We start from the raw sequence: 19879 nt of genomic DNA, 5'->3' as shown, positions 1-19879 counted from the left end.
ATTACATTTACATAGTGTGCATGGGCATATTTCTGGAAAAGGCTGTGTATTTTTGTTGTGCAACATGCTGCATAAGATATGTGATCAAAATGAGAGAAAAGTGTGAACATGAAGGGCCATTCTGTAGATGTTTTTGAAAATTATCTCACAGATGGCACTTTCACTCCATAATGTAATTTTTTATGCATCAAAAGAAACAAGAGATAAAGAGAGCTTGGTAGTTTAGAAGTAAAGGGACTCATTGCATCTCACAAAGGATAATCTCCAATTAAGAGTACAGTACAGTCTATCTGGGCATTTCAAGTAGGAACAAACCTCCCTTCTGAAGAAATTACTTTCCTTGCTATTCACACTTGCACTGACTGGCACTGTGCCAGCTTTAGTCACCATCTCACTGTAGAAAAATGCAGGTGTATAATCCTACATCCTTCATTCTACAAAGGCCTTTCTCAAAACTGGCATTATTTAGAGGAATACACCACTAAGAGTATAGAAAGCTGCCACTATCAGTTAAGCTAAGTAATTTCACGATTATAAGCCGCACATCTGGGTGTCGGTAACTGTCTTGGGTTACAATACAGGACGTGATAAAAGGTATCTATTCTATCACCATCTCTTGAGGGTGGGGGGCAATGATCCTTATCTCCATGGGAGATGTTCTGCTAATGGGCCATCCATTGAAACCAGGCAGGGCATTGTTCTTTATCTTTTCACAACCCATCCTTCCTCCAGCGAGTCATTTTCTGCTAATGGCCCATTGAGTCCCACTGTGTGACTGATAAAATTACTTCATCCCATTGGAAGTTGCTCCGGCCAGGGGGAAGAGCCCAACATTTCTTACCAAGATAAAAACAGAGGTTTTGGGACACTAAGGGAGTCCTTTCTCCTCTGGACTCCAAAGGAAAACTGGATTTCTCCCCATCACCACTGGACCTCCAGAGGGAAACTGCACCTTCTACCGGGCCACTGCTCCAACTGAATCACATCTGTCACTGCAGGAGGATGCAGCCACCATTTAATGGGACTGCTACCAACACCCTGCCTGACGGGGTGTCAGGTTGTACTCTGACTTTGTCAGGGTTTGGAGTTTGTTTCTTTGTAGTACTGTATTTCTATTTTAATTTCCCTAGCAAAGAACTGTTATTCCTAATTCCCATATCTTTGCCTGAGAGCCCCTTGATTTCAGAATTCTAATAATTTGGAGGGAGGGGGTTTACATTCTCCATTTCAAAGAGAAGTTCCTGCCTTTCTCAGCAGACACCTGTCCACCTGTCCTCCAAACTAAAACAGCAACTTTTCATTCTTTGTCCATATATAAGCCGCACCTGATTATAAGCCACACTTTTGGTTTCGGACCAAAATTTTAGTCAAAATGGTGCGGCATGATCATGAAATTACTGTACTTTAGTTTTATAGTTTTATAGTTTTATGGAGTTCGTTTGTTTGTTTGGGGCTTTCTTCCCAATAAAAAAATCTCACATCATACGGTGTAATGGAATATTCTAGTTTTGACAATCAGGATTCAAATGATATCCCAAAATCTTTATAACAGCCCAGTACAAAGAAAAACAAAACAAAACAGGTTTTTTTTAAGTTCTGATTTTGAACTCTCTCACATTTCTCCCCATAAAAACAATCTATATGTGTGAAAGCACTGCAAGTTTATGGTAAGGGATGTAACTTTAGTCTTGAGACCTACACTAGTTTTATGGCTTTCAAAGCCTTCACATCTCTTCCAGTCTCCCAAATCACTGTACCTATGCAACCTTCCAGGACACCTTTACTTTCCATGTACTATTTTCCTTTCTCTTGCTCTGGCCCTGTATTTGGAGACAATGACTCTGATAGTATCCTCATTAATTCAGTATCCAAAATCCAGTGGAGCAGTACTGGGTTCCCTGTACTGAGAACTTGCATGTCTCTCTGTTTCATCAAAGATCCAACTCTTTGCAGGATCAAGGAAATGGATAACTCAATGAAACCCAGAGAAACTATATTATGTAACAACTGGAAAAAGAATAATTCTGTCGTTCATAAAAGAGAAGGAAAAAACAGTTTTCCAATGCTATTGAGTTTTCCTTACAGATCTGGAACCTCTTACAGAAATAGCATCAGCTGCTCTCTTCCTACAAGTATCACCAAGCTCTCAAAATGATGGAGGAAGAAGGAAAAAGGGCTCTGACTACCTCCTTTGGTGTCTATGACCATCTATTTTTTTTCCAGAAGCAGGAGAGATAGTGAATTAGAGTGCTTTTCCAACAACAACAACACTTCTAAAACTCTTGATGCCTGCAGTTTCAAGTTCCAAAGAGACCAATATAATTATGATCGAAGTTGTTGACTACAGTGATTGGCAAGTGCATAATGTCTTCAGCTGCAAAAAGAAGTCTATCACTGCCACAGAGGCACAGAAAAACAACTTCCCTCAGACAACTCAGACAAACTTTAATTTGCAACCAAAACCAATGCCAAAAGAAACAAGAGGGACAGCAATGATACATAACAAGTTATCAGTTTGGTATGTGAGTTGGGAATATTGTCACTCCATGGACACAAAAAAGAAGATCCAAAGCACGTGCACAGTCACTCACACACAAGGGTGGCCTCTCATTCCGGGGCACCCAGAAGTTCTGTTTGCCTTACCCAGAGGGTTAAAGAATCACTCAGGGGTATCCAGCAGTAAAATGGTCACTCAGGAAGGAGAGGCATGGTAGGGATGAGGACACTAAATCCCAGGAAATTTCCTTGGGTAGCATCCCATCCCAAGGGGAGAGCTTCCCCTCACAGACCCGCTGCTACAAGGAAAACCACACTCAGGGCATTTCTGGCAGGGCCCAATTAGCACATCCAGAGGAGGGCTGTAAAGCTGGTGAAGGGTCTGGAGCACAAGTCTTATGAGGAGCAGCTGAAGGAGCCAAGGTTGTTTAATTTGGAGAAAAGGAGGCTCAGGGAAGACCTTACTGCTCTCCACAGCTACCCAAAAGGTTGTATCAAGGGGTGGGACACCTTGTCCCATGCAACAAGTTATGGGACAAGAGGATAACAGACTCAAGTTGCACCAGGAGAGAGTTAAATCCTTCACTGAAATGATGGTCAAGCATTGGAATAGGCTGCCTAAGGAAGTACTTGAGTCACCAATCCTGGAAGTGTTAAAAAAATATGTAGATGTGGCACTTGAGGACAAGACTTAGTGGTCAACATGAGGGAGTCAGGTTAATGGTTAGATTTGATGACTTAGAAGTCTCTTCCAACCTTAATGATTCTATAATTCCATAACTTGCTTGTGTCAATGCTCATGGCCATACCTAGTAATGGTCCAGAAATCTCTCTGGACTGAGGTTTCTCATGGGGACTCTGTCTGTTCACCAAAAGGTCCTGTCCTCTTCACTCCTGCTGCTGGGTGGGGACAGGGCGAGGAAGTGGAGGTCCCGGTGTGGGTGTCACAGCCATGGAGTGGTGCTGTAAGGGTGGAAATACCCACACCAAAGGTTGGCAGCCACCACATATTGGCTAGGGGCAAATGTGGGGAGGTGTGCACCTGCCACAATCACAGAGAGGAGATCCTGTCCCAAGGTCTCCTCTGGCCCTTGAGGGCTCTGTGAAGAGTTACAGACTTGTTTGAACTTCAGATCTTGCCATCATACCCAAGCACAGCCATGAAGAGATGTCAAACAAGCCTGACAATGCTTGCTATCCATTCAAGCAGCCGGGCAGCTTCAGAAACATATCCTAGAGGCAGGAGCAGCAGAAAAGCCCTAGGACCCATCATTGTCTACATAATCCAGGTAGCAGATCAGCAGATGGTAGAATTTTGCTCCCTAATTGCATTAACAGCCAGACTTTACCTTGCTACCAAGAAAAATAAGGTAATAATAATAACTTATTTTTTAAACCCATATTAATAATTCATAAAGAAAATAAAAGAGTTAGACAGGTGGAATACATTCCACCTGAAACTTATACATGCAATACCTTCACTAACATCTCAGGAAACTCTCTTAGGTTTTTTTGTAGTATTCCCAGTTGAATGCTGTCTTGGCCACTTGTCACTTTTATAGAAAAGAAAATTCTTGTGACAGCATACTGTGGTTGTGAGAGCCACAATGCAGGAAATAAAAAGTTGAGTCCTGCCAATGCAAGTACCACCCTTCTCACCCACTTGCTCCTCCCTGCACACCCTGGTTTCAGGGTTTAGACAGCCTCATGACCTGCATGATCCTGGATAAGAGAACAGTGCTGAAAGCTGTGCAATCTGCACTAAGAAAAAAACAAATCCCTTTTAGAGAAGAACGGCTGAATTCCACATTTGCATTTAAATAACATTAAGGCTGTCATTAAGACCATTTATGCGTGAATAATGGAATACGTTTTCGCCACTGCAAGACCCAACCTAAATAATAGTTAATTAAATCTGTCTCAAGCTGGACCTGAACTTTCTCATAATGGCCACTAGAGGAAAACTAATGTACAGAGAGCAGAAGTCTATTGCTCTACAATTGGGAGGCTCTGCTTGTCACTGCACTGTTTTTCAATATACCTTAAATGAAACCAGATAGCAATTACCTGACACTGGCAGGTACAGCTGAGTGAAATTCAGGTGTAAAAGCCATTATTAATGGTAGAAATATGTAGGTTTTTAAAATTATGTATTGATAATATTTATCATCCTTTGGGATTTAAATGCACCTGTGGTGCTGCTTATGTGTAATTGCATTTTTCATCAATTTTTTTCTCTTTTATAAATATAAAAATGTAAGTCCCTTTGTATATTCTTAATAGGTGCATTCTGTACATATTTTCACATCTCCACACCTTCTCTGGTACTAGCACAAAAAAAATAAATAATATCTAATAGCTACAGAAGTTTGTGTTAATGAACTTTCACCACAAGCAGACATCTACTCAAGATAAACTGTGGTGTTCAGGGACTCTGCAGCACCTCTGTGTCTATTAAATAGAGGTTTTTAATAATAAGCATGAAGATTTAGTAAAATTCTTTAATAAAAGACTACCAAAACTTCCCTTTGTATCACCAGGGTAGAACCTCTTAAAAATAAGATCTTGAATGGTGAAAGGCTTCATTCTAGCTCGCTGTAAAGCAGCTACCAACAACTGTCACTTGCAGGATTTCATTTGTGGGAGATCTTCAGTAAGGTTGAAAAGTTCTCCTTCATGAGAAATTGTAGGAATCCAGTCCTGATGTCACCTGAAGCTAAGCAATGCAAGGGAATGCCTGTTATCCTGGGGAACAATGGGGCGTGTCCAGGGGATTAACAAGGCAGTATGACTATTTTTAGTAGCACTTTGACCAAATACTTTAGTGTTCTTGAAATCTGCCTGGTATTTCTATTCAAAGATGAGAATGAAGGCTGAAAGGAGAGAAAAGCAGAAGAAAGAAGAGAAAAGCAGAAAATTAAGCAAGCAGATGATCCTCTCTGCTTACATTTTGTGAGGAGAGCTTGTGGTACTCTAGATTTTGGGATTGGCATAAAGCTGCTTGAAAGAGACAGTCTCTCCCTAGCAAACAGAAATCTCAAGGTATTCAAACTTCTCTGCTGTGTCAGTCCTGAGAAGTGTGGGAAGGCTGCTGAGAATTCAGGTTCCCAATTTATTTCCTTGATAATGAATCAAAAAATGAATAAAACAAGGGATGAAAGAATGGGAACGTTTCTTCCATGTTAATTAAACTAAATTAGTACCGGGGATCTAGAAAACACAGGACTAACAAATTACTATTATGATTATAAAAATTGCTCTGGGGTTTCTACCACTGAATGTATTTCTCAGTAAAAAGAAATAATAATTAATTTCACTAGCCATAAAAATCCAAGAACATTTATCTCATTTTCTGTTAAAACTACTTCAATATTTTTAACCTAAGACAAACATCATGTCAACATATTTTTATAAAATCTGCTCTTCATTTAATATTCCTTCCTGCTTTTTCTCTTTGATTTCTACAATAAGCATTGATTAATTCTTTCCTATTTTCCTATTCCTTTCTCAAGTGTAAGCTATTTCAGTCCTGCTAAGTGGCTAGTCTTGGAAGAAACTGTCAATCCTGATGTAGCCTAATTTAATTTTTTGATTGTGTATTCTGATTTTAACAATTCTGTCAATTTTCACCCAAAAAAAATGCCCTGCAGAAAAGAATCATTTTACGAGTCAAATTTTGACATCTATTCCTGCTCATATTGTTGTCCCCTCTCTGTATTAGCTTCCAAAATTCACATTTGAACTACAACACCCAGAGTTCCCTTCCAAACAGCACATTTCCATTATTTTATTATTCAGTATATTTTTTAGACTGATTCTCATTTGAAAAGGAAAGAATAATTTGCTTACTATTAAAATGAAAGTTAAAGTTTGTATGATGACCTGCATGTAGGCCTCAGCTCATCTGTTTTCTGTTCTCTTGCCTTTAATTTTTGCATTAAAGCAGTAATCTAAAAGGATTTTCTAAAATAAAACAACATTTCCAGATATTCAGAAGGTTCTAGAAGTCTCTATTCCTTGCTAAGACTTTTTTTACAGATCTGCTGGCTGTTCTCATCAAGAGCACAGAGTCCCCAAAACAAACAGCTTAGTCTGGAGAAGTTGTTTGTGTGAAGTTGAAGACTGCATCATTATGAATATTTATATGGAAATGAATTGAGGTTGCACAGATAAAGCAAGCTTCCCTGACTTAAAAGAAATTCGGTATGCGATTGATACATGCATTATTCACACACAAAATAGGATCAGAATATTTTAATAGAAGTGTTCCCGAAGCCATGTCCTTTCCCTCTGCCTGGATCAGGTCTGTAGCAAGTAGGACTGTTCCTCGCTGTAGAAGCATGCTGTGATGACTTTTTGCTCTGTATTTCAGATTGTGCAAATCACATTTTAGAAGTGCCACAATTTAGTCAGATTAGATTAGATTTTCTCAAAGCAAAACCCCCTGTTCAGAGCACAGAAAATATGACAAACCCCTGATTTGATGCCATGGGTCAGCAGTTTTTAAAGAAATCTTTACAAGGATATTTAAAGAGATCAAGAGGAGCCTTGTAAGTTTATTATTCAAATTCCTGTAGAAGTAGCAACAAACTAAATGCTACAGAAAGAGCAGTAGTTATGTCTCCACAGCAGTGTTATCTGGTAACACTTCTAGGCATACAGAAACTCCAATTGTATTTGTTTTCCTATCACTCTTTCCTTCCCTACTTTATGCAGTACCACAGAAAATTACCTTATCCTACAATTTGCACTTTAAATCTCTTTATAACTGTTTTCTTACTTCATTTGCTCAGAACCTAGTTTTCAAGCAAGCTGACCTACTTTATCTTATTTTGGTACTTGCAGTAAATTCCCTTAAGCTTGTCTACTCTGACATTGCTTAAAATGTCTTCTATATCCTGGTAATCACTTCTCTTAAAGCGAAAAGATCTACCATGACTGATACAAGAATGATAATCTGTTGGTCTTTCTGAAACCTAATAAGATGTTTTTACATTGCAACAGCATGTTTCTCATTACACGTTTTATGGAAATGGCTGAGGTATTTTAGAAGGTAAACCAAACAAAAATACTCACCTTAAGACAGATTTCAGCAGATGCTGAAATTTAGCTGAAATCCCATTTTTGTGCAGTTTTAAGCAAGGAAAAATAATTTCTACTAGTGGGAGGTACAAGACAACTTTACAACTGGTGTCACTAATGGCCTGAATTTTAATAAATTTATATCAGTTCTTTCAGCAGGATAGTGTAAGAAGGATGCCTTAAGAACTGCTAAATTGTTTACAGTATTTACATGGAAGGAGCTCTCTAAAAAGAAGTGGTAGATGATTTAACTGCTAGCATGCTCAGATATGACAAGGTGCAAAAAATACCATGGTGATGAGTGAGAGATGATTTGATAAAATTAGGTTTGAATCACTATTGCTCTACAACCATCACAGTTGTAACTGAATTCTCACTATAAGGTTTGTTTTTTTCCCCCTTTAAAAATCTTCAAGCAACCAGTAAAAGTAGCATGTAAAATTTGTGGTGAAGATTAAAGTTCTGTGAAAACAGAGTGGGGGAAGATGGGGAGAGAGTTTGTATCTCTGTCTGTGTGTGTCTCTGTGTGTAGGATGGAAGACTTATAAATCCTGCAGTATCCTGTGAAGACCAAGGGAAAATACACAGTTTTCTGTCTTTTCAGTGGTCTTCTGTCTTTGGACAAATTGAGACTGGGAGGAAATCAGGAGACTTATCTAATCTCCAAACTTTTCACACAGAGATTGGTTATTGTAGCTATGTTTACCAGCAAAGCATAGGTTTCAGCCTTTAGAGAGCAAAGCATATATCAAGGAGGAGTATTTTCCTCTTCCTGTATACCTGCAATGATAGAGAAGGGCAGCACAGGCACACTAGTGTTCATTGTAAACTTTAAGAACAAGGATAATAGTACTTGTTCCACAAGAAGCAAGTAGATTTTTGACAAGTGTCTATCAAAGAAGATAAGAGATGTTCATTATCTGATGGCAGCTGGGTAAATCCTACACCCTTTATCCATGAGGAAAATTATCCTCAACAGGAGTTTTGCAAATATCTAGTGGTTGTCATGGCAGATGATTTCCAGGGTTTGGGGGCTTTTTTTCTGCTTCTAGCACATTGCTTTATTCTTTAATAAAGTCAAAAATCTTGTAGCATTTTTCACTAATCAGCACTAAGGCTTGGAAAAATCTCAAGCTAAATATGTCAAAACCATTTAGAAATAATATCCCACTGTGGGCTCTGAATTTATAGTTTCTGAATTCATAGCAGTATTTTGACTAAGACACAGAAAAACAATATGGCAAAACTACAGTCAGAATATGGACAAACTCATTCACTGCTACAGTGACTTAACAGAGGAAAAAGAACATAAACAAATGTCCAGCCCCAGAACAGCTTTTCCTCGTCTTTAAGATCCTTGCCTTATCAAAATTCTTACAGATTCATTTAGCTGGAGTCCCTTCAATTACCACACAGTTATATTTTCAAGGTAACTGCATTTGTCGTAGTTTGATGTCACTCATTTGTTGGTTACAACTTGGAACATAGTATAAATCCCAAAAAACTATGTAATGTAGATAAATATTGTTAAATCAAAATTACCATAAATCTGGGAAAATAACACAAATTATTTTCATATGAGTGTTCAAGAAATACATAACTTGCACTTTTTTTTAAAGAAACAGTAAAGACACCTTTTTTTAGGAATGATATTTATAGATTTTCTTACTAGACTTGTATTATTCCTTGGAGTAAATAAATACATCTCATGGACATACCCAGCTCCAGCATATGACTGGATACCACCTCTAAAGAGTTATTTCTTACATAGAACTATACATTGAAATTTAAAAAAAAAAAAAAACCAAAAACAGTTTAAAGTGGTTTGTCACCCATTCATATCCAAAGATATTTTTATTAACCATCCCCACAACTTAAAACAAAATTTGGATGGACTAGAGAAGGTCCCAAGAAAGGCCACAAAGATAATCCAAGGGCTGCAGAGCCTACCATGTGAGTAGATTCTGTGAGTAGATTGAAAGAGTTAGATCTTTCTTCCATGGAGAAGGCTCAGGAGTGATATTTTCTCCTTGGAAAAGAGAATGCTCAAGAGGAACCTCATCACAATATCCTTAAAGGGTGGTCACAAAGAAAAAAGAGAAATGCCACAAGGAGCTATATGGAGAAGACGAGGTCATGAGTGCAAGTTGCACCAGGAAATGTTTCATTTCAATACAAGAAATATTTTTTTACAGTGGGAGCAACCATTCACTAGAACAACCTTGCCACAGGCATGGTAGAGTCCCCATTGCTGGAGGTTTTCAAGATGCAGCTAGACAAGGTACTAGATGATCTCATCTAGGCTGCCTTTCCCCTGAAAGGTCTGACTAGATGAAATTCTGAGGATTTCATCTCAGAACAGTCTTGGGCTGAACAGAGAACAGTCCTGGGCTGTTCTGTGATCCTATGATTCTAATTTCAGTTAAAACAATACGACTCATGGCTAATTAGTGCTACTGAAAAACTGACCCAGTCATTAAGTCCTGGCTTGGATGACTAACCTTGAAAATTCCATGAAAGATTCTTCAAAGAGTATTCAGATCAGAAAACTGCAACATACTGACTTTTTCACTTTAAATTCTTGAAAATCTCAGTCCGTGTTAATCCGGAAGTAGTGATGATCACCATTCCCTCTGGGGAAAGAGAGAAGACAGGCTGCTTATTGTTCTTTATTAGAAGTTATAAGAAAATAATTATGGAAGACTTTTTCCTCAAGACACAGTTAGCTCTTGTATGTCACGGAAAGATCTTTCAGTGAACATACTTTATGTGACACTTTATAAGGTAGAGCATTTATTTCAGTATTTGGCAGAGCAGTCAGTTATTTTAAGGATCCTACCTATACATAGTTGTTAATACATGGGCTGCTATTTCAAAATTTCTTACAGACCATGTGATTTATAGTGCCTTTTTTTTTTTTTCCTGCCAGGTCTCTTCTCTAATTATGAATATATCATTCACCTTCCTTTACTCACTGAGCACACACTGTACATGCCCAGGAGTAGTTCAGCAGGAGAAATTTTACCTAATCTGAACTCATTTGGCCAGGTTATGGCATTTCTTCTACTACTTGGAAAGCAATTCACGGTTTTGCAAATGCTGTTGTATGCATCAAGCTCTAACGATCACCTTCACAAAATTATGTTCATCAACATTTGGACCCCAAATATTAAATCCCTAACTTTCACCATTACTTTGGGTTTTGCTTGTTGTCAGACTTTTTTCATGGTTTTATTATATTGTTGGATGAGTAGTAAATTCTACTGTCTGATCCAATTACACCGGAAAGTATACAGCTACTAATCCCAGCATCCCGGCTACTCAGCCCATTTAGATTTCTCTTATCCAAATTTCTGTTTGTTTTCAGCCAAAAGCTGAAATCTTTCACTCCCAGCCTAAGGAATACTGTATCCTTACAGTCCATAAGGATTTTGAGCCAAGGCAGAGCAGCTCTGCAATAGTGGTGAAACATCCTCTGCTGTGATGTAACTGCTTGCATGTTTTGCAAGAAGATTGCAACCAGGACACTGTAGAGTCAGGTATTAAAACATAAAATAGAAGCAAAAGCTATGGGGTGGTTTCTCAGAGCTGAAGCATCTAAATAGTTTGTGAGCATTTTAAAGGGTATAAGAGAACAATGTCTAGAGTGTGCTGTATCTTCCTAATATTTTCACTGGCAAAATTTCCTTTGTGTGGTGCAGTCACACAAACAGTTGATACTATCAATTAAAAGGAATCTATTTATTTTATGCCTGTGTAGAGTGTTGGGGATTTTTTTCCAGTGTATGTTACAACTTGCTGCTTGGTAAATACATATTTTATAGGATGTTTGTTAAATAATTTGACACAAATAGATCTGTCCCAAAACCAATTCTGTTTCCCATATCCAGGAACTAAAAACTGTGCCCAATTTGCTCTTAATTATTAATTGTAAAGAAGTATGGGAATTTTACCTTCCTCCGTTTCTTCATATTGCATTATATAAACAGTGGCATCTATTAATAGAATATTGGTCACTGCAAAATAATAGGATACAAAACCAATGACCAATACAACAGGTCATTACAGAATCCAAAGAGATGCTGCATGAATAAAGATGTTAATGAACGCAGTCAAGGTTACTGAAGTGAGAGTCTCGAAATTAAGCTAAGGTACATGCCAGTCATAATAGTGAACACATGACATGAGCTTTGCTTTAAGATTCAGAGACCCAGTTTCATCCAGTAGCTACGTGCCCCTGAAAAAGGACTGCAGAGATTATGATGAACATGGAGGTGCACGAGGCAGAAGGAGAGCGACATTCCAAGTAGCCTGAATTTTCCCCGATCTTCTCTTGAGGAGGGCTGCCACCGCCTTGGAACCGGCTTTCTAGCACCAGCCCTTCCTCCACAGCCCACAGCAGCACGCTGCTGGAGTACTAGTGCTGCCAACACTGACTGAGATAGCGAGCAAACCCCAACATTGCCTATTATTTTCTCCTACCGTCGCACCCAAAGCCTTCCTCCCACAGCATCCTTAGTCAGCGCGTGGGCGCGGAGCCGCGTGTGCGAGCACCGGGGCTCCGAGCCGTGCTGTGCCTGCGAGGATGCCAGGCTGCCGGGGGCTGCTTCGGCCTCGCCGGGACCGCCCTCAGCGTGAGGGGTCCCCCTCAGTGAGAGGCCTTCGCCTCGGCTTCTCCCCCTGGGCTGCCGGGGGAGACCTTGTCTGTCAGGGGCATAGCCCCGGAGAGGGGTAGGGGTGTGTGCAGCTCCCGGGGCTCGCACAGGCGGCACGGCGGCCCTTCCAGGCAGGGAGGAAACAAGGAGGGGGGAGGAAGCAAGGAGGGCGGGTGGCGTGGGGGGCGAGGGTCTCCCGGGCAGGGCAGAGCAGGGCCGGGCGCTGAGCGGGAGTTCCGGGAGACCCCGGCCCCTGAGGCGGGCTGGGCGGGGGGCGGGGGGCTGCGCTCCGTGTGCGCCTGTGTGCCGGCGCGGCGCCCCCGCCCTTCCCCCGGCGGCGCTGCGCGGTGGGCTGGCGCTGGGGTATTTACGGTAACGTGGACCCGGCGGTGGCAGCTCGGTCGGTGTCAGGTGATCGGCGCCGAGGAGCCGCCGCCACAGCCCGGGAGGAAGATGCAAGATGGCCCAGCGGGGCCGTGAGGGGCTCCGCGGCGCCCCTTCCCCGCCCGCCGCCGCCTGCCCGGCCGGCGGGAAGCGCTGAGGCCAGCGCCGCCGCGCCACAGCCCGTCCCCGGCGGGGGCACCGAGCCATGGGGCTCTGCTACAGCCTGCGCCCGCGGCTCTTCGGTGACGCCGGCGGCGGCGGCTCCATCTCCAGCGCCGGCGCCGCCTCGGAGCCCGAAGCGCCGGCGGAGCCTCACGCCGCCCCGCAGCCGCAGCCTCTCGGCGTCCCGCTCCGGCCCGGCGGTAAGCCCGGCGGGGAGGCGGACGGGCCGCCGCTGCTGCTGCTGCAGAACGGCGGCGGCGGCAATGGGGCGGCCCCCGAGCGGCAGCCGGCGCTGCCCAAGGCCGGCGGCCCCGGCCTTGGCGGCGGGGGGAAGGCGGCGCGGCAGCAGGCGCTGCACCAGCCGCCGGCGCTCCAGAGGACCTGGGAGAAGCTGCGCCTGGAAGAGCGGGAGGCGGAGAAGGAGGCGAGGAAAGTCAGTAAGAGCATCGACCGGGCGCTCAAGGAGCAGAAGCGGGAGTACAAGCAGACGCACCGCCTGCTGCTGCTCGGTACGTGTGGTGTGTGTGTGTGTCTGTGCGGGGGTGTGCCGGGGCGGGCAGGTGCCCCGCGGGGCTCCCCGGCAGCGCCCCCTCCTCGGCTTCCCCTGTTTTCCTTGGCACCCTCCATCCCTCCTTTGTCTCCCCGCTGCCTCCCTGCCCGCCCGCCCCCCGGCCGTGTCCGTCCCCGGGCTCTCCCCCAGACAGGTTTACACCTTCTTTTCCCTTCCTCCTCCCACTGATCTCTCCTCGCTGCTTCTGGCCCTGGCAGTGGTTTTGCAATGGAGAACATTGTCGGGCGAGGGCGAGCGGCTCCACCCAGGCGGGCGGGCGGGGGCGATGCGGATGGGGAGCAGCGGGGTCTTCCCGGGTGGAGGAGCCCTGCCCGGGCCGGGGCTGCCCCATCGCCCGCGGCGGGAACTTCGCTCGGCGACCTCGCAACTCGGAAACGTTAACGGGAAAAAAAATATTAATGATTTTTTAAAGCACAGTAGGAAGGAGGAAAAATGGCCATGCATGCATGAGATGTGTGTAGCCTGTGGATGGTCCTCCCGTGCCGCGTGTAACCAGGGATGGTTTAATGAGGAGTGGTGATGAGCAATAGGCTCCTTATTTAAAGAAGCAGTGAGTGTAGTAAGGGGAAATAAGCGGGTGTAGATATGTACATTCCTCAGACATCGCTTCTACTACAAGATGTGTTCTTCAGCTGCTATCTCTCAGATTTTTTAGGGATGACTTGCCAGCTTTTGTCCCCTCTTCTCTGAGGTGCTACATGCGGTCTGCTGTTGCCACTGCTCTTTCTAAGCATTAGTTAATAGTCCTCTCCAGAGGATTTGTACCAGCTGATACATTTACAGTATGAAAACCACAGGGGTATCTAATACAAGCATCTCATTTCCTGCAGGAAACAGAACAGTCATACTGCAGGGCTTTTTTTTATGGTCTGAGCAGAGGGCTTATTTGGCCTCTTAGCTGTGGTCATAAATCTCTGTTTTCTGTTAGCGTGAAAATACTGATTTGCTTTTGCATTAGCTTCTTTGGCTGTTCGCATAAAGTTGCGTGGTATGGAGTTTTGGTGCTTTAAGTGCATTCCAGATTTGGGGTAGTCGTTACATCTTTCTTTATAAAACTGTTTTAGTGGACTCTTTCATTTCTGTTGGTGGGGAAAGGGAGGAAAAAATATGAAATACAGCAGTGGACAAAAGGTATGCCAGAGCTGTAGTGCTCCATTTCCGAAAAACCAAATCATGACCTTTATTATTACCTGTAAAATACCGGCTTTTAGGATACTAGTGCAACTGGTAGAAAGGAAGAAGGAAGAAGATGTAATTCATACTCCATGGATCTATTATTAGTGGTAGTAGTGGTGATAAAATGTCGCTTCTGATTCTTGAACTGTTGCAGTAATTAACTCTTCAAAGTAATTAACTCTTCTTTTTCAATGAAATATTAAAAATTTTAATGTTTTCTTCTCCTGAAGCATCTGAACGTGTGTTTCGACTAGTATGGCTGCAAGAAGGCAGAGATCTTGTTTGGTGGCCTTCCTCTGGAGAGCATTGTCATTGCTTGAACAAAAGAATTCTAACAAATAGATACTGTGTGTAGTCTATAACATGGGTGGTTGTCATAGTAAACCAGAGCAGTAAACACCTGTTCAGAAACAATGCCATTTGAAAAATAAATCGTCTCTGACCTTTGGCAGCCCAAAAGAAATTCAATGCTCCTAAGACTCCCTGTGTTTAATTATGTTTAAAATCCATGTCGTAATCAAAAAAGATTCTCTTGATCTCTCATTGCTGGGAGGAAATGTTGCATTATCGTTTCACATCAGGGCCTGACTTAAACGTTTCATTTAGATGTAGGGAGAGCTGCAGGTGCTTTGTATTGCTTTTTGAAAGTATTGGAAATGCTACTGTAAATAAGAGGAAATTATTTAGAATGGGGAATGGTTTATTTGTCAGAGAAGAAGTAAAGCAAAATTGCATTTCACAAGGTAATAGGTCTCCGTCTTGCACAGAGGAAAAGACAGAATGTACACAAAGGTCTTTTAGAATAAAGAATGTTACCAGCCTGATATTTTGTAGCATTTCAAGTTGTAAATAACTGGATCCCTGTCCCTAAGGTAAGGTCTTCCTGGCAGACTGAACCTGAAAAGCGTACCTTTGCTAGAGAGAGGAGGAATATTTTTGTACATCAACATGGAGGAAATGCACAGCAGAGGCGAAATGGTGAATGCAGTGACAGCAGAGCACCGTCACAGAACAAACAAAGTTGAGCAACAGCGTTGGCGTGGGCTTTGTTTCTTTTTTTAAACACAAGTTTGTAAATAATAGCCTCATTTTGGCATGTCCTTGTACAATCGTACATTTACTGGGGCAAGTTTAAAGGATATTGTTGACATTTTAGAGAAAAATACAGTGTATATTTTAAGGAGCTACTATTAGATATCAAAAGGGTATGCAAATAAATGCCCTAATGTAAGAATACTAAGAATCTCTGGAGTCTAAATAAATAGTATATTAGAAGAGAAGCTTATAAATGTTTGAAAACAACCTTTTCTTAAAAACACACTCACTCTTTTATTATGTCAAATGAAAACAATCAGCTTTGTGATGAGCTGTGTGTAATAAGTTACCAAGATATTATGAAGTCTCAAAGGCTTTTTGTAGTGTATGTTGGTAAATATCTCTCTAAGAGCCTGCTCTTGCCTGTCACAGCTTCCCCCCAACTAATGTCTCGTGGTGCACGTGATGTTTTGACACTCTCCCCTAACCTACATTCGGAAGCACTTAATGTGTTTTGTCATAACCAATGATTGTGAAAGGGAGGGTGTGCAGTAAGTGCTCAAGATCAGCTCTCACTGTCTGTGCCTCCCACACAAATAGGTATTTAAGTGTCAGGTGGCTGTAGCTGTGATGCTGAGGCTTTACTGGTGCACTGGAGTAGTAGCAGACATGGTTTGGGTCCATTCGTTTTTCTTCTGAAAGAAGAACCCACATAAAATGAAAACTGACTTTCCACCACAGTTGGCCATTTTTTGCTTGACATTCACTTAAAAAACACAAGAAATTGATTGGTCATTGAATTGATTGTTGGATGCTGTATTATTTGTAAGGGGGTTTATTTCCTTTTCTCTTTATAAGGGAAGTTTTCATCTGTGCAAAATTCTTAGGATGCTTTTACTAACCCTGAGATGAGGATTTTTTTAAAAAGCATATGTATTTATTGAACATATTTGCAGGTCTTGATCAGAATTTTTCAGCTTTGGTTTCTGTTTGGTCTTTTTTCCCAGAGAATTGCCATCACCCTCTTCTGCAAGACTGTTTTAGCTGCTGATTTCCTAGAAACCGTGGAAACATTACAAATCACTTTATAGAAGCAATTTACATTCTCATTTGCAGTCTCGTATTTTAAACCATTTTGTGAGTAAGTGGGGTGAAGGGGAATTGGCTTTAAACAGTGTGTTAACCATTGTGGTATAATTAAGGCTCATGTAATGTTGAAGTAAGCTATAGATTGATTTTTTTTCTTTTCTTTTTTTTTTTAATTTCCTTAGGTAGCTGTTGTCTTCTAACCTCTGACTCCTCTTTTTTTTTCCATTTACCCTGACTCCTGGTTGTTACCCTACCTTTGGATGACTTTCTCAAGCAGAACACATTCTTTTACACTTCCCTGCTAAATTGAAACTGAAAGTGTTCTGAGGAAAAGCTTTTCTGTTCAGCAGAAACTGAAAGTAATGATATAGGGGTTGAGGGAGGGGAAACAGAGATAGTAATATTTTTCACTTAAAAGGTACTGAAACTACTTACATGATATTTAAGTACTGGCTTGATAGTGAAATTTAGGTGTGTTTGGTGATGTTCATGTATAAAAGTATAGAAAACATACTGAAAAACATAGTTCCTCTGAATTGATGGAAGTCAAACACAAAGATGCTTTGTCAAGCTTGGGAAACACCTACTCAGGAGATCCCAGAAAGCTCAGAGGTGTACAACAAAAGTAATGTTGTGGTTTTTTTCTTTCTTCTTAACCAAATGACTGTTGTCAGAAATTAACTTTTTGTGCAAAGAGAGTTTCTGGTCTGACAGTGGCTTTTAGACTAAAATTGCAGTCTCGTTATGTTCTGCATCAGCAAATCCTTAAGTTCATCATACATCCTGAAGGGAATTTTAAATCTTAAGCCTAATGAATTTTATTAAAAAAATAATTTTAACTTGTGTCAACTTATGCTTTTTGGTAAATACCTGACTGTATTTTAGTTTGATGTGGTGATACTTTCCTTGTGTCTGCATGAGGTTGAATGCTTGAGGTGTTTTTCTTTTTCTGCCAGAGATGACTCCTTCCCTGGTCTGTAAGGGAGCTTGGAATATTTGGGATCCTTACAGCCAGCTACTTCTAATAAGGAGACAATGCACAGGTGATTGGTAGGAACAGATATTTCTAGGACTTTGAAATCCCAGGCTGCAAATGCTGACCGATGTAGTAATGCAGAAGGATTTTATAATCCCTAATACTTTGCATAATTTGCATGTCTTCAAAAGCTTTTCTGCTTTTGTTGTAACTTGGCATCACAGGCAGTGGGATATGCACTCCTTGCACTGGAGAAAACCTAATAGTCAGAAGTCATCAGGACATTTGGGATCAGTTCTTAACTTTGGGGGAGTTTTAATTGTACTGAAAACTTAGCTTTTCTTCATCTGTAAATTAAAATTAGATTTAGCCCATATTTAGATGTTTAAACTTATTTCCATACTTTAATTGATTTTGCTTATCTTCAATCACTTGATATTCAAGAAAAAAATAACTAAATCATTTTTCCCTGTGTTAAGTGTAGTAATACTGGGAGGCTTTAAGTGCTGTGGAAGGGTGGGTTCTGCAGCTGTTAATTAGAACTTTTGATTATTAGGCAAGTTTTGTGTATCAGTGTGTATTCATGAATGTTTATTGGATCTTAACTAAGCAAGCTTTGCAGGTATGTTATATTATTTTAAGGTCCCATTACCATTGTAACTTTTTGACTGCTGAAACTTTGAAGAATATGTAAGACTCCTAGATTTGAATATTTGTTTTCCCTTTCCCCGTGCCTTTCTACACAACAGTTTAGAAGAAATACAATTTGAAACATAGTAACTATGTTTATCCTTTTCCACTGCCCAACCCACACTCCCAATTTTTCTTTTTTTTTTTCTTTTGTTTTGTCACTTTGGCACAGTGCAACTACAAATTTGGGGAAATACTTAATGGTGGGGGGGGCGCGGTGTAGATTCATGGCTTCCCTCAACTTACTTTTTCAAGTCAGGTACCATTTTGAGTTTGTAAAGTTGAATTAAATTTTTTAAGTGTTTTTTTTTTGTGTTTTTGTTTTTTTAATGCAACAGTCTGCCCAAGCTGTGGCAGAAACCTGGTCTGCCTTCTGCTTAGCAAATTTAACTTATTTGATGGTTATACCTGTTCTGGAAACCCTTTGCCTTTGCTGAGTGATGTGGAATGGGTTCTTCTCTGTGATTTTTGAATAGCAGTAGAGAATGGTGCAAGTAAGATAAAAGTGGTGTTGCTTATTCTCAGGTAAAAGGGATAGAATCTTATGAATCTTATGCAGGATCTGGAGGAAATGTGGCCTTGTATCTGGCCTGTGCAAATCATATTTGTGCTTTTTCCAATAGTGGATGAGCATGTTAAGTACACTGATTAGCATATTTCTTATTATCCCTGTAGCACTGTATGAATGTATGTGTGAAACTCCCATGTCTTGTGATTTGTCTTCACATGAATATTAAATAAGAGTTTAAGAACTTAAAGCCTTGTGGCATAAGCTATCCAAAGAAGGAAATGTGTGCTGTTTGGGACCAGAATAGGTAAAAACTACTTAAGAAAGGATTTATTGTTTTCTTTTTTTGTGTTCATGTGCAGAAGATCAAAAAATCTGAGAAAAAAGCTGCCAATTAATGTCTGCAACATAAGACATAACATCAATCACCTATAGTGGAACATCTTAGCTGATAAGATCTCTTTGAAGTAAAACTTGAATTGCATCCTCAGGATCTGCTATTTTATGTTTGTTTGGTTTTGAACTTAAGTTTGAAGAATTATAAATTCCACTTATATTTAAGGTAATGTTAGGTTTCAAGAATAATAAATTTGTCCTACTGAAAATACTGTTACTGTAGTAAGTCAGATCCAGGTAGAATCATAAATTCTATGCTGTTCTTTTTATTTTTAGAGAGGAATTTACATCATGTAGGAACAATGTGCAGTTTGCACCTTAAAACTATTTAAAAGTAGAAGGGACTTTTTTCCCCCAAGTGTTTAAAATAAAAAGAAACAAAAATTGAAAAGTTTTGCACTTTTTCTATGGTAGACAGTACACTTTTAATGGTTTCTTTTAAGAGGACTTCATTCCTTTAAAGGGCAAAAAGAAAGTTCTCAGCAGTCAATTCAAGCAAATTATCTAGTTGGTCTTCAGTAAATGAGACCATTCCTTTTGGGTTAGTGCATGCAGTGGAGATAACTAGCAGGCTGAAAAACATTTGTAATAAAAACCCGACAATAAATTGAGTCCTCGCTCTCTGTGGGTATTGTTTCCTCACCCCCAGCCTCTCTTTC

At 41.0% G+C, this 19879-nt stretch overlaps 1 protein-coding gene across 1 annotated transcript in view; it reads left to right on the top strand.

Annotated features, from left to right (window-relative positions):
- Positions 1 to 12822: 12822 nt before the first annotated feature.
- GNAL (G protein subunit alpha L) overlaps positions 12823 to 19879 on the top strand; it is a 184993-nt gene continuing 177936 nt past the window's right edge. The window contains exon 1 of the mRNA XM_033068731.2: positions 12823 to 13288. Within this exon, the coding sequence (XP_032924622.1) occupies positions 12823 to 13288 (466 nt within the window). The remainder of the gene's footprint in view (positions 13289 to 19879) is intronic.

This window comes from Catharus ustulatus, chromosome 1 (assembly GCF_009819885.2).
Source record: "Catharus ustulatus isolate bCatUst1 chromosome 1, bCatUst1.pri.v2, whole genome shotgun sequence".
NCBI classification, from domain to species: Eukaryota; Metazoa; Chordata; class Aves; order Passeriformes; family Turdidae; genus Catharus; species Catharus ustulatus.
Note: the sequence above shows the minus strand (reverse complement) of the source record. Positions and strands in the feature narration are given on the sequence as shown.